We start from the raw sequence: 12724 nt of genomic DNA on the forward strand, positions 1-12724 counted from the left end.
CTGTGTCTGCGCAGTACACTCCTGGTGACATCAGCGGGAGCCAGGACACGGCAACGCAGGCGCAGTGGTTTTCTGACTTTAAAGTCAGAAATTCCACAAGTGAACTGGAGGCGGGGCCGGAGCATCGGTGACTGGCTGCATGGACACAGGATGTCTGCGGGGGACCATTAGAAGCCCCGGGTAAGTTCAGCTCATTTTCTCCGACCCCCTACAGTATCCCTTTAAATGTGTGCAGATAAAGGGCTTGATTCACAAAGCGGTGCTAACAGTTAGCACGCTGGTGAAAAGCCCTTTATCACACCTAAACTCAGTTTAGGCGTGATAAGTTTAGGTGTGATAAGTTTAGGCGTGATAAGTTTAGGCGTGATAACTATAGCACCAACTGGGTCAGCACCGCAGTGCACAGCTGATCAAAAATTTTGCGCTAGCAAAGTCTGGTGCACTGCGCATAGAGTTTAATGGCGCTGCTTTGCATGCGGGACTTTGCGCATGCAAAAACTTATCACGCCTAAACTTATCACGCCTAAACTGGCTTTTCACCAGCGTGGTGCAATGGTTATCACGCCTAAAGTCTCTAACTGGGTTAGCACCGCTTTGTGTAAATCAAGCCCAAAGTGTTTTTTTTTCATTTCCCATAGTGAATGGTTAACCCCTACATAACTAAATATGCTTTCTGAAAAGTGAACAAGTAAAAATTAGCTGTCTCGTGTATACCTGCAAACTCATTTGTCATCTAGTTAAGCAAAACATGTATAAAAAAAAAAAAAGACACAGTATTGCATATTCTAAACACATATTCTAAAATGTTTGCACATGATTGTTGGTACCTGTGAAAAAGATCATAAATTATTAGACAATAGTGATTTTTCTAACTAGCCTTTTTTCTTTCATTAATTAGTATTACATGTCCTCAATCATGCAATCAGTCATTCAACTTAGAGGTCAGTAGTCACTTTGCTGTTATCAATGTGGGTCCCACAAAGACCATCTACCAAAAGAAGGAAGGGGAAAAAGTCATCTGAGAAAAGTCGAAAGAAAATTACAGGGAAGACACATAAAAAGCAAAAAATATAATACCAATACCGTGGAGCAAGAAGTTACTGTCACAAGAGGTGCAAATACACCTAAGAATTTTAAATTCCATGGGGCTGTAGCCAACCTCCCTGGATGTAACTGAAAGAGGAAGGGAGAATGGTAGAGTGAAAATCAAGGATACCAACCAAAGACATAAAAGCTGAACTCCAAGATCAAGGTCCATCACTGTCTGATCACACCATTTGTCACTTTTTGAGTGACAGTTGGCTCAATGGAAGAAGACCTATGAGTATTCCACTGCTGAAAAAAATCAACATAAAAAGCCAGACTGTAATATGCTAAAATGTATGTTGACAAACCAAAATGTCTTTGGACGGGAGATATAGAAAAAAACTGGAACATTTTGGCAAGGCACATCAGCTCTATGACTACAGAGGAAAAATAAAATTAATAAAACAAACAAAAATCATATCTAGTGTGAAACAAGAAACAGGCTTACTGAGCCTTGGGGCTGGCTCATTGTTTCTGTCACAGGGTGCCAAGTCTTTCCAGGGACAGAAGAAAGCTCCAGACTATCAGAAGAAGACATTTCTGAAGCAAAATATACTATCCAGTATCAGAAAGCTTTATTTTGATCTCAGGTCATGGATCCTTCAAGAGGATAATGATGAAAAAACACACCAATAAAAGCACGCAAGAATTACCAAGGAAAGAAAAAACGTTGGCCTATTTTTAAATGGTCTTCTCAAAGCCCTGATTTCAACATCTATGGAAAGAACTGAAACCTTCAGTTTGCATATACCATTGTACATTGGAGAACTATGCTTAGGAACAGTGGACCAAACTGTTTGTTGTCAGATGCAGATGTTCCAATGAGAACTAAAGAAATTGCTTGTTTGCAATCATTGCCTCTAAAGGTTGTGCAACAAAACATTAAGAGTCCAGTCATTTCTGTTCATGTTATTTTCAGATAAGTAGAGAACGACCAGCACCATCTGCAGGGCCGGTTTAAGCAACAATGGGGCCCCAGGGCAAAATTAACCTGGGGGGCCCCCCCAACATATACCCCGGAACAAAAATCGGCATTAGGGGACCTTTTTTGCAGCTGGTTTAGTCAGGGTGTGAAGTCCCAATCGGTCAGAGCTCCACATTCTGGCTATCCCAGCCTGCATGGGGGACAAGGGGTTAAAAAGTTTCAGGAGGGGGGACCCCACATAATTTAAAAAAAAAAAAATTCCCACACTCTAAACATAAAAAAAATTTGGAAAATAGGAAAAACTGCCAGGGATCTTCATACAGCCATATTGCGGCTGTATAGCGATCCCTGGCCAAAGCGCTGCGGCTGCGTATGGACCCCCTGGAAACCCCGTCAGGAAATTTATTGCGCTTTCGTTTGATGCATACAAAATTACACTACCGTTAGGTTTGCTACTAAAAGTTATATTTACCGCATTTAAAACTATACTTTTTTCCTTCTAAACTTTAAAATCGATTTTCTCAAAAACTATAAGGTCTTTTTGAAAAATTGTTTTTTCCTCTTATTCCTAATGATCTCCTTAACATATCCAGCAAATTTAGGGTTTCTAGCATTTAAGGTGAATTTGCTATTAACCATTAAAGTCGGCAGGTTTTTAAATGTTTTTTTTTTCCTTTGAAACTTTAAAATCGATTTTCTCAAAAACTATAAGGCCAATTTGAATTTTTTTTTCCTCTTGTAGCCACTGGGGGCCCCTACAAGCTCTGGGGCCCTGGGGCAGCTGCCTCCTTTGCCTTAATGGTAGCGCCGGCCCTGACCATCTGTAGTATAATGCTCTTGTATTTATTCATCAGAAGTCAGATACAGCTTATGTCAGCAGCGACGTTTCGGAGCGCAGCTCTTTTTTCAAGCCAGGCATGTACCACAGACTATCTTCAGACAAGTAGAGAATGACCACCACCTTTTTTATTTATTCATCAGAAGTCAGATACAGCCTATGTCAGCAGCGACGTTTCGGAGCGCAGCTCCTTTTTCAAGCCAGGCATGTACATTCTGTCAAATCACCAAAGTAAACTATTATTTTTTGTTTAATAATAAAAAAAATGTATGGTGCAATTTGCTTTTGTTAATTTCATCTTATCTCAAATAAATTAATGAGTTCTATCTTCTTTGTGTAGGGGTACCGACAAACTTGTGCCATATTGCATGTAGCTGCATAATCCTAGATAACCAACACTCTTAAATGGTTGATGCATCATTTAGTATAAAGACAGAAGCAAATCCAGAAATAATATAAGTACATTGTGTAGGATGTCCTTTCTTGGTACTTTTTGCTAAATATTTTTATTCCATAGTACTTATTTTGTTATATATGTGAGCATTTTCCATTCTCTGCTTGGTCATGACATCACTGTTAATATTTTTATATTTAAACACAATCATTCACACTAGGTACATTCACAGATTTGCTGCATTGCCTAGACTTGAGTCAACCTACCAGTGGGTCACCATCTTTCTCGCTCTCAGGCAAATTTTTGGACATTGCTCCTTCTTTGGCAATGGTGTATCCATCATAACCTACATCTTCTGGTCGCAGCTGCAGCAGGGCTGGGCATTCACGCTTAGATGGCACAGTGTTCCAAGGAAATGTGTCCACTATCCACTTTGTTGGGTCTTCCCAGGGGGCTCTTTTACCATACATCTGTACAAAAGAGGCATAGTTTCAATGACATTATTCTACACAGGTTGCATTGCACTTAAATAACATTTTCTATATATTATGACCTGGATGAATGAAAACATTTAAAAAAAATACTTGAATTTTTTTCACCTAAAACTTGTTGCTTGAACTTTCACAACATTTTATTAAAAAAAAAACTGAAAAACTGTCACTTTAACTTTTTGTCTTATGCCTTTCAGCACTTTGTTTGATCCCCCAAAAAAAAAGAGCCCTACCAAACCACCAGTGTCAAGTACTGGCCTCTTTGGCACCCAGGATTTCAGGACAGGGGGCCAGCACTGGGAGTAGTAATGAGGGAATATGGCTGTTTCTGTCTCTCCATATTTTTCATTAGCATTTCACATTTTAATAAAGACTAGAATGTTCATGAAACTATAGGAAGTGAGTGAACATAACTTTTACCAAATGCACTGAAGTCGATACGCATGTGAAAACAGCTTTTCAAGAAAACACATACATTTACATTTTTTGAAAAACGTAAATTTCCTTGCAAACATGACTGTTAAAAATTTGCAATTTGTAAGTTTATAGAAAAGCCTCCTGTTTTCTCATAGAGTACAAACATTTTGCAGTCGTGGGTATGTGTCTATTCAGTGATGATTAATTCTATTCAACTTTTAGTTGTGCAGTGCTGTATTTGACTACAATTTTGTGCTACTACGCCATCACTTGGCTAACTTCATTCAACTGATCCCCTTTTAGCTGTTAGCCTTTTAGTCAGCTTTCTGTGTCTAACTCTAACCTCCCCCTTTATGTTAATACTATATATTCCTGATGCCCAATCCTAACCGTCCCCCAATGATTAATCCCTTTCAGATTTCATATCTTCCCCCTTAACATGACACATGAACTTTACTTCCCCCATCCTTATCTCCAACAATAATTCTCTAGGGAAAAAAAAGTCCCTTGCAATAAAATATATTAGGCACTAGACACTTTTTATCACATCAACACCTGATGGTAATTTTGAGTTCCATCACCACATGTCTCTATTGGCAATATCATGTCCATGAAGGGTCAGGGTGCCAACCTCAGTTATAGTACCAGTGCTCACACTATACAAACTCCTCCACAAAGTTTTAGCTTAGGGCACTAAATGTATTCAATGATGTACACTTTCTCACAGGTTTTACAATAGGACCATTTCTGTCTTCCATGATTTTCACTAGTGTTTCACATCTTCATAAAGATAAGAATGTTTTTGAAATTATAGGAAGTGAGAAAACATACTTTTACCAAATTAACTGATGTCTTTTCATGGACAATGTATTGTTTTAATAATTGCATTGTGCTGCTGTTGCGAAAAAAAATTGCATGTTTTTCTAAGTATGAATGCACATAGTGTCCAGAAAAATGTGTGTGGAAAACTACATATGCTTAAAGGGATACTTAAGTCTGGCCAAAAAAATGAGTTTAACTCACCTGGGGCGTCCCTCAGCCCCCTGCAGCTGATCGGTGCCCTCGCAGCTCCGCTCCGATGCTCCTGGACCCGCCGGTGACGACTTCCGTTTTCGCCATCACCGGCCGACAGGCATGGGAACTCGAGTGATTGTTCGCGTTCCCAGCCACAATAGCACCCCCTATGCGACTATTGAGGCAAGAAGGCCGCAATAGTCGCATAGGGGGTGCTGTTGTGGCTGGGAACGCGAACAATCACTCGAGTTCCCATGCCTGTCGGCCGGTGACGGCGAAACCGGAAGTCGTCGCCGGCGGGTCCAGGAGCATCGGAGCGGAGCTGCGAGGGCACCGATCAGCTGCAGGGGGCTGAGGGACGCCCCAGGTGAGTTAAACTCATTTTTTTGGCCAGACTTAAGTATCCCTTTAAACATAGTGAATTTGGTAACAAACACTTACTGTTTTTGGATGAAATTATTGCAATTTTATGTTTTTCTCATTATGCTGATGAAGATGCTGGTGGAGGTAGAGAACAACTTTATGATGCAGATACTAAGTATATGCCTAAAATTCCATACCTATTACGATGTATTGCGGCATACTTAGCGACCTATGGGATCCATTTAGGAGATGTTTGCCTAGGTCAGTGATGGATGACCTTGGCACTCCAGCTGTGGTGAAACTACAAGTCCCATGAGGCATTGCAATACTCTGACAGCTCTGAGCAAAACTCGGGGAGGCAGAGGCATGATGGGATTAGTAGTTTTGTCACAGCTGGAGTGGCAAGGTTAGCCATCACTGGCCTAGGGTTATCTAGTGGCTTAATACAGCTTTGTGGAGCCAGCATTGAACTATTGTATCATTCACATATGCCAAATGTAGAATGACATAAAGCTGCAGCAATATTTACCTGAAGTCCTTCTCTCACTGCTTCCAGGAGATATGGAATTACAGAATAGTTCCAAAGATCTGTGAACCATATTTTGGAGCCATCAACATCCATTGGACAGGAAAGAAAAAGACGAGGACCTATCAGAAGAGAAAGAAGGTTTTTCTTAAGTGGCTTACATTTGCTTAACTGTAACAAAAGATTACCTATGACCCACAACCGGTATTTAAAAGGCAATATCTTAAGTAGATTGAATTTAGATTTAGATAATTAGGATGTGTAGTAGACACAAGACACACAGACAGCATACGTGTGATCATCATGATCATTAAAGTCAAAACACTATGACAGCGTGACAAGAGGCTAAGCAATAGTTGATAGTAGTGCTAACTTTGAAACAACAATGAAACAATGTAATGCAATTATGCAGAGGCAATCAGTGATAACGGAGTAGGAGTTTCTATAATACAAAAGTACTGAACAATAGGCCTTTATCCACTTCAGGCCGCAGGTGTTTTCACCTTCAGGACAAAGGCAATTTTCCCCTGTCAGCGCTCCTCCCATTCATCCGCCAGTAACTTTATCACTACTCATTACATATAAATGATCTATACCTTGTTTTTTTGCCAACAATTAGGCTTTCTTTGGGTGGTACATTTTGCTAACAATCATTTTATTCTAAATGCATTTCAGATGTGGGGAGGGGAGATGACCGAGGAGGAGGCGGTATACTGAGGGAGTGAGAGGAGCGTCCTTGTCCCGCCCCCCACCAGGAAGTAATGCAGGAGACGCCGCGTGTGCTGCGGTGGCTTCTCTGATCTTGGAGGCTCAGAATCCTGCTGAGTAGCCCGGATACAAAGAGGACTGGTTGCCGGTCTGGTGGAAGCAGAGAGGGGATAAGAGGAGTGTGGAGGATTGGCTGCAGGAGATGGACTAGCGACATATGGGGCATGTGAGAAAGCTGCAGCATAAAGGTGGTGAGACTAAAAATATATGTGCATTGGTGGACGTCAGGAAGTGATTACAGCAGACTGTGAATATATTCTGGTGCGATTGGCCAGAAGATTTGTCTTACATGATACACGCTGCAAGTTGCTACATATCGGTGGTCTTAAAGAATCGACAGTAAATGACTGTGTATGTAATCTGGTGTGATTGGCCAGAAGATTTGTTCTATATGACACATGCTGCAAGTTGCTAAATATTGGTGATCACAGGAAATTGATAACAGCAGACTGTGTATTTAACCTGGTGCGATTGGCCACAAGATTTGTTTTATATGACACGTGATGCAAGTGGTTATATATTGGTGGTCTCAAGAAATAGTTTTCAGCAGATTGTGTATGTAATCTCGTGAGATTGGCCAGAAGATACGTGCAGCAAGGTGCTACATATTGGTGGTCACAAGAAATTGATAACAGCAGATTGTATATGTAACCTGGTGCGATTGGCCAGAAGATTTGTTCTATATGACACGTGCTGCAAATTGCTACATATTGGTGGTCGCAAGAATTTGATAATCAGTAGATTGTGTATGTATCCTGGTGCGATTGGCCAGAAGTTTTCGCTATTATGACATGTGGGAAATCGAAAGGGAAGACTAATAGCTGCTCACAAACAGGGGATATACGAAGTTTTCTGGAAGTGAAATCTAAAAAATCTGATGGAAGCGGAGAAAGAATGGAGGAGACTCCTAGTGAATCCCCTGGGGAAGATGGTGGAGTTGGTAATGAGTGTGTATCTACCAAAAGCCCTGCAAGGAAAAGGAAAACTCTGTCTGGTGAGGAGTTGGAGGAGGAGGAGGAAGATTGGAGAGATCGGGTGAGGTCTCTTCCCACTTTGTCTGATATGGAAAGTTTGATTGAACGTTTAGAAAAATCGTTTCATATGGAAATGATGGAGATTAAAAATAAAGTGGTGAGTATTGGTCAAAGAGTAGTAGCTGTGGGGGTAGGGCAGAAAAGATGAAGCAAACTGTGGCTGAAGTTTCTTCCCAAATTAATTTGCATAATAAAAAATTTGATGAGATGATGTCCCAGTTGGATGATTATGAGAATCGCAGACAAAATATCAGAATAAAAGGGCTCTCTAAAAATGTTAATGCAGCTGATTTGAAAGAGTCAATTATGAAGATTTTCCATTTTCTTTTGAATAGTGACAGATCTATTGAGATTAAGAGAGTACATAGGTCACTGGGTCCTAAAAAGACTGATCCTAAGAAGCCAAGAGATGTAATTTGCAGACTTTTACGTTTTGCTGATAAAGAGGAAATTATGTTTAAAGCTAGAGAAAAAGGATCAATAGACTTTGATGAAAGTATAATTGATTTATATCCGGATTTATCCTGGAGAACTTTAATGATCAGAAGGGCAGTGAAACCTTTGTTGGAGGACTTAAGGAGAGCAGGAGCAAAATATAAATGGGGGTTCCCTTTTAGTCTTACTGCAAGTTTAAATGGAAAATCAGAAATTTTGAGATCCAAGGATGATGTTAAAAAGTTCTGTGAGACTTTGGGGATAACATTAGTAGACTTTGAGGATTGGTGAAGTTCTGAATTTAATGTAACCTTTTCTCAGCAGGATAGAGGGGAGAAGGAAAAATGAATGATTAGTAATATGATAAAATTCTAAAGTTTGGGAGCTTTCCTGGTGGGGGTGGGGGGAGGGGGGTATGCTGCTGTGCCTTTTCAAGGGGTCTCTAAGGGTGTGGAGACAAAGAGAATGGGATTCTCTCTAAACAATTAATGAAGTTTGCATTTGATGTCCCAGAGGGGTGATAATTTCAGGATCCCGTCCTATAATGTTAAGGGTCTTGGTTCTCCAGTTAAGAGGGGAAAATTATGGATGGAGTTGCATAGACTTGAACCCCAAATCCTTTTCCTGCAGGAAACTCACTTTTGTGGAGATAAGATGCCTGGTATGCCCTTGTCCATATTTGATAAGTGTTTTTTTTTTAGAATTCTCCAATTAAAAAGGCTAAAGGAGTTGCAATAGCAGTGAGTAAGGCATGTCCGTTTATATTTTTGGATAAAAAAAAGTGATGAGATGGGTAGATTTATCTTTTTGAAAGGTCAATTAATGGGACAAGTATATACTTTTGTTAATATCTATGCGCCAAATGAATCACAGGCTACTTTCTTTTGATTAGTGCTAGAACTACTTGAGGGGTTCATAGAGGGATGTTTGGTTTTAGGAGGGAATTGTAATTGGGTCTCTGAGCCTAAAATGGATGTGTCATCTGGTTCCAGGAGTATTTCGGCAGTAGCTAATAAATCTATCAAAAAGATTTTTCAGAGTGTCCATGTTATAGATGTATGGAGATCACTTTTTCCTTCTGTGAAGGATTATTCCTTTTACGAATGTGCACAAAATATATACAAGGATAGATATGCTGTTTTTGGATCAATATTTTTTGGAAAGAGTAAAAGGGGCGGGTATTGGGAATATAACTATTTCAGATCATGCGCCTGTGTGGCTTGATTTGGATTTGATGGTAAGAAATAGGGGTGATTGGCATTGGAGACTTAATTGCAACCTTTTGGATGATATAGAAGTTAAAGATAAGATAAAAAAAAAAACATTTGTGGAGTATTTCGAGGACAATGAATTGGATGGTATGGACAAGGGCATAGTATGGTCAGTCCATATGGTGGAGGTAAGGGGGGTCTTTATTTCCTTGGGAGCCAAAAAAAAGATAGAGTATAATGGTAAAAATACAGAATTATTAGCGGAAATAGGAAAATTGGAATTAGAACATAAGGGTTCATTAGATCAGAAGGCACTAGATAGTTTGTATAGGGCAAGGATCAAATTGTCAGAACTATTAGAGAGTAGACTCAGGGAAAAAAATAGAATTTATTCTGCCAAATGGTTTGAACATGCAAATAAAAATTGGAGGTGGTTGGCAAGGGCATTAAAAGGGTAAAGGAAAAGTGCGTATATTCCTAAGATTTAGGATGATGGGGGGGGGAGGGGTGGTAGAGCTCCAGGCACACAAAATAGCGAATGTTTTTAGGGAGTATTATTCTTCACTTCAAATGGATCTAGGGATTTTGATAAAGGGATGTGGAAATGTTTAGAGGAATCAGGAATGGTTAAAATATCACAGGAAAGCAGAGATATAATGGAAAAAGAGATTAGTGAGGAGGAGGCGTTAGCTATGATAAAAGCCATGAAGGTGGGTAAGTCACCTGGTCCTGATGGTTTTATAAAACAATACTTTGCCAATTTCAGTGATGTGTTAGTGCCACCTATGTGTACATTTGTAAATTCCCTTGAGGGTAGAGTAATGCCTAAAGATGTGTTAGAGGCTCATATAACAATTATCCACATGAGTGGAAAGATCCGGCTTTATGTCAAAGTTATAGGCCTATATCATTATTGAATTTGGATATAAAGGTTTTTGCAAAAATTTTAGTTGAAAGAATTAAGCCATGGTTAGGATTAATAGTTAAAGGAGATCAGGTGGGTTTTGTGCCAGGGAGAGAAGGGAGGAATAATGTGGCAAGGGCGATGGCATTATTTAAGTGGTCTTCGGTGAAGGGGGTTCCTATGATGGTATTGTCGACGGATGCGGAAAAGGCATTCGACAGGGTAAATTGGGATTTTATTATGGCCACTCTGAAATTTGTAGGATTGGGAGAGAGTATGTTAAAATGGGTAGGTTGGTCTGAGGGAATTTCCTTGACTCCTTTCAGGGGATTCTCCTTTTTTCTGCTAGGGAAAGAAAGAGGGTTTTTTTGGATCATGGGGCGAGAGGGGGATGTAATCTTGAGAGATATTGTGAATAATGTAGAAATTAAAACTTTAGTCCGGCTGCGTGAAGAATATGGTAAATTTCCTTTTGATTTTTGGAGATATATTTAATAAAAAAAATGTGGGGGAGAAATCTTTCTATTTGTATTGAATTATCAGAATTTGAGGAATTATTTTTGAAGGAGGCTCCTCCCATGCATCTGATATCATTTTTGTAAAAAGAGTTGAATAAATTGAGGGAGGAAGAATTTCCTAAGTATTTGAGTAGATGGAAGGAAGACACTGGCATCTTTTTAGATGATGGGTTGAAAAGGAAAATATGTATTTCGGCTCATGCTACATCAGTTAGTTCTAGAATTTAGGAAATTCATTCTAAATTATTGACTAGATGGTATAGAACACCAGATAGGCTGGCTACAATGTCCCAGGGGGTGAGTGATAGATGCTGGAGGGGGTGTGGAGCAAAGGGGTCTTTATTGCATTTAGTATGGGACTGCCCAGTATTATCAAGTTTTTGGAAGGGTGTGTTGGATTGTATTAAGAAACTATGGGACGATTGTAGAGATTGGGACCCAGTAAAGGTATTGCTGCATGGAACATCTATGTCTATTGGTAAATATAAGAGATCTTGTGTTCCTCAGCTCCTGATTGTGGCTAAAAGTTTAATCCCAGTTAAGTGGAGATGCCAGGGTTCTCCAACCCTTAAATAATGGGTCGAGAGGGTTAATATGGTGAAGAGTATGGAGAATCAGATTGCTTTGCAGCAGGACAGATTGGAAGCATTTAATGTTAAATGGGGAAAATGGAATGAATTTCAAGATACTAAGGAATATGGAGATGTAGGGGAAGGAGCTTTCTGTAATTTGAAAAAGAAAGAAGTGTTTATAATTTTTCGTAGTACTTTGGAGGGTAATGGAGGGAGGGGATCTTTAAAGCGGAATATAACCCTGCATTTCAACTTTGCTCTAAAACATTATTTACAGTATATTATATGCAACCAGCATTTTTTTTACTAGACCAGCATTGGAAGGGTTACACAGGGCTTTTTAAGTTCCTGGACAGAACTGCAGACGCATCCGAAGCTGACATAGATACATTTTGTTTACATAAATGTATCTAAGTGTGGCATGTGACTCACTGTCTCTGACTGAGAAGGAGCTGGAGGACAGCCAAAGAGTGTGTAACATTTATCACGTGTTACATTCTATGGGCTTGATTCACAAAAGAATGCTAACTGTTAGCACGGCCATTTTCGCGCGAATTTTGGCATTGCACAAATTTTACCGCGAAATCGATATCGTTTTCACACGAAAATTTGCATTTGCGCGCAAAAACGTTATCGTTTCTCGCAAAAATTCGCAATTGCGCGCGATGCGAAAATTCGTGCGAAAACGGCCTTGCTAACAGTTAGCACTCTTTTGTGAATCAAGCCCTATGTAGTTAAATGTATCTATCTGAACTTCTGCATATTTCTCCATGGAACTTTAAACCTCTGTGTTTAACCCTTCCAATGCTGGTCTAGTAAAAAAAAAAATGCTGGTTGCATATAACATGCTGTAAATAATGTTTTAGAGCAAAGTTGAAATGCAGAGTTATATTCCGCTTTAAGAGAGAATTCTTATAATGTGGAATTTTTGTGAGATACGTATTTGAGGATTGGGGAGTGTAGAGGGTGTTTTTTCTTTTTATTTTTGAGTTTTTGTTTGTGTATTTGTAAAATTGAAAATTGAGGAAGAGAATATGATGATATGTTGTATTGGAATTGATATAAGAGTAATAAATTATATTAAAAAAATGCATTTTAACAGGAATATTAAGAAAAAAATGGAAAAAATAATTATTTCTCAGTTTTCAGTCATTATAGTTTTAAAATAAAACATTCTACTGTCCATAAAATCCACACATTTTATTTGCCTATTTGTTCCAGTTATTGC

General features: G+C 39.3%; 1 protein-coding gene across 11 annotated transcripts in view; it reads right to left on the reverse strand.

Annotated features, from left to right (window-relative positions):
* The window catches only part of NAV3 (neuron navigator 3), an 805693-nt gene that overhangs the window by 13203 nt on the left and 779766 nt on the right, over positions 1-12724 (reverse strand). For all 11 annotated transcript variants that reach the window (XM_068276636.1, XM_068276638.1, XM_068276633.1 and 8 more), the window contains 2 exons: positions 6058-6176; positions 3510-3713 (listed from right to left, as the gene is read on the reverse strand). In XM_068276636.1, the coding sequence (XP_068132737.1) occupies positions 3510-3713; positions 6058-6176 (323 nt within the window). The remainder of the gene's footprint in view (positions 1-3509; positions 3714-6057; positions 6177-12724) is intronic.

Source organism: Hyperolius riggenbachi, chromosome 3 (assembly GCF_040937935.1).
Source record: "Hyperolius riggenbachi isolate aHypRig1 chromosome 3, aHypRig1.pri, whole genome shotgun sequence".
NCBI classification, from domain to species: domain Eukaryota; kingdom Metazoa; phylum Chordata; class Amphibia; order Anura; family Hyperoliidae; genus Hyperolius; species Hyperolius riggenbachi.